The following is a 2093-nucleotide window of genomic DNA, read 5'->3' on the forward strand; positions in this document are numbered from 1 at the left end:
GTTCTCATTCTTGAGCAGAAATACATCTACGAAGATGTCCCTTTACAAATACTCAGAGGCCGCCCAAATTGGAATAACTGCCGCTTTCTGCTTCTTGGTAATTGCAGACCTCATCGGCAATACCTTGGTTTGCCTGGTAGTCTACCGTAACCGAATAATGCGCAGCCCTATGAACTATCTTTTGGTCAACCTAGCGGCTTCGGATATAACTGTGGCGATTTTCATCGCGGTGCGCTATATCTTCCCACTGCTGTTCGAGCATCCGAAAGGAAGATCCGGTGACGTGGTTTGCCAGTTGTTCACAGGGGAAGCATTTGTATGGGTCGGTGCGCTCGCCTCCACTTTCTCCCTCGTCTGCATAGCAGTAGAGCGCTATCTCGCTATTAAATTCCCCTACGACGAGCGCAAGCGGGTAACAAACGCCAAATTAAAATATGTTGTTGTATTGGGCTGGGTGTTCGCCGCATCATGGAACTTACCCCTTTTCCTGTATGTACGTTACGACCCTGTTAGCGAGTTCTGCCTGTTCCAATGGCCCACATCAAGTTTCCCGAAAGTTCACAGCCTACTGTGCGCCTTGTTGTACGGCGTTCTACCGATTTCCATCATGAGTTACTTGTATTCTAAGCTGGTTTACAAGCTGTGGTTTCGTCCTTTGGTTACCTCGACTACGGTCCAAGAGAGCAAGCTACGTTACACCAGAAAGTCCGCCCGGTTAGTGGTCACTGTAAGCGTGGTTTACGCGATCTGTTGGATACCCAACCTGGCAGTGTACGTCATCTCTTCATTCAGCACACAGCAACTGTACTCCGCCGTACACACGACAAGCATCGTCTTGGTCACTTTTAATTCTGCTATCAATCCTGTGTTATATAGCTGGCAGAGTGACCGTTTCAGGAGGCATATGCTGGCGCTGCTACCGTTTGGTTGCTCCACCAGGCAGTGTCGAGTACCCCCCGCGATTACGTCGAAAAGGAATCCTTCGAGTCAGGCCTCACGTCCTACACAGATTCCTTCGATTGTAAGTAGGGGCCCTGTCGCTTGAAAATTACAACACAATGAGACCCATGAGGGCTGGACACCCATTGAACGCTTACCACTGTTTCTTAACCTCTTAGAATGACTAGAAGACTAATTTTATTTACAGTATCTCTCCTGAAGTCAATATTCGGGTCGTGATAAGAAAGATGATCACCATTTAATGAGGATCTTGATTGTTAAACAAATTCTTCTTGTTAGCATCTTAGGAAATTCATTGAGAGCATTAGGGAGAATAAGCGTACTGATCCTATGAGGTAACGGGGTAATTTGGGTCTACAGTGTGACACTTAGCGACCAAAATCTTGGAAGGAATTGAAGGAGGAACTTTAGCATTCTAGCTGCTCTTTGCCAGGCCTCGTGAGCATGTTCTTATTGCTTTGCGACTGAAGCTTAAAGAAGGACTGTGGATAGAGGTGTACGAGAAATTTTCATCGGCAAACATTTTTTTTAAACATATACGTCTCCGCAAAAGTTTTTTTTCCGACATCATCTTCGTGCAAACAATTTTTTTTTCCAGTTTTTTCAGTGTTCGTTTTATTTGTGCTAAATATTACCATCGTCTTATTGAACTATTTTACGAAGAACGTCATTAATAGTGCCATAGCCACGTATTTTGTCGATGTACACCCCAATCACCTTTCAGGCAGCTACTGACGCAGCTACTGACACAGCTACGCAAATAAAGGGCATACAACAGGAAATGGGCAAAGGGAGTAGCGGGCTTTTTTTGCGATTCCATAGTAACGAAGTCCTGGTCCTCTTTTATGATGTTCCCACGAGCTATCATACTCGTACCACCCGGCTTGTGATATCAGGGGACGAGGGCAGGTACATTGCTGATTTGAAACGATTGCCGTTGCCATAGGTCACTCCAAATAACCTTTAAAGTAGCAATGGTAAATATAGCTAAGATAAAAGAATATTTAGTTGTTTAATACAGTTTTGAGAAAAGTACCTGATATATAGAGTTTTGTAGTAGGACAAGATATTGACAAGCAACGTTGAGATTTAACTGCTACCATAAATTCCCTTTTTTTCCCAAGAAGTATTCA

At 44.2% G+C, this 2093-nt stretch overlaps 1 protein-coding gene across 1 annotated transcript in view; it reads left to right on the top strand.

Moving 5' to 3' along the window:
- The window catches only part of LOC149050862 (QRFP-like peptide receptor), a 2148-nt gene continuing 55 nt past the window's right edge, over positions 1-2093 (top strand). The window contains exon 1 of the mRNA XM_089195294.1: positions 1-2093. This exon is cut by the window's right edge and continues 55 nt beyond it. Coding sequence (XP_089051420.1) covers positions 35-1045 — 1011 coding nt within the window. The 5' untranslated portion in view covers positions 1-34 and the 3' untranslated portion in view covers positions 1046-2093.

The sequence above is a fragment of the Pocillopora damicornis genome, chromosome 2 (genome assembly GCF_964200805.1).
Source record: "Pocillopora damicornis chromosome 2, jaPocDami1.2, whole genome shotgun sequence".
Lineage (NCBI taxonomy): Eukaryota > Metazoa > Cnidaria > Anthozoa > Scleractinia > Pocilloporidae > Pocillopora > Pocillopora damicornis.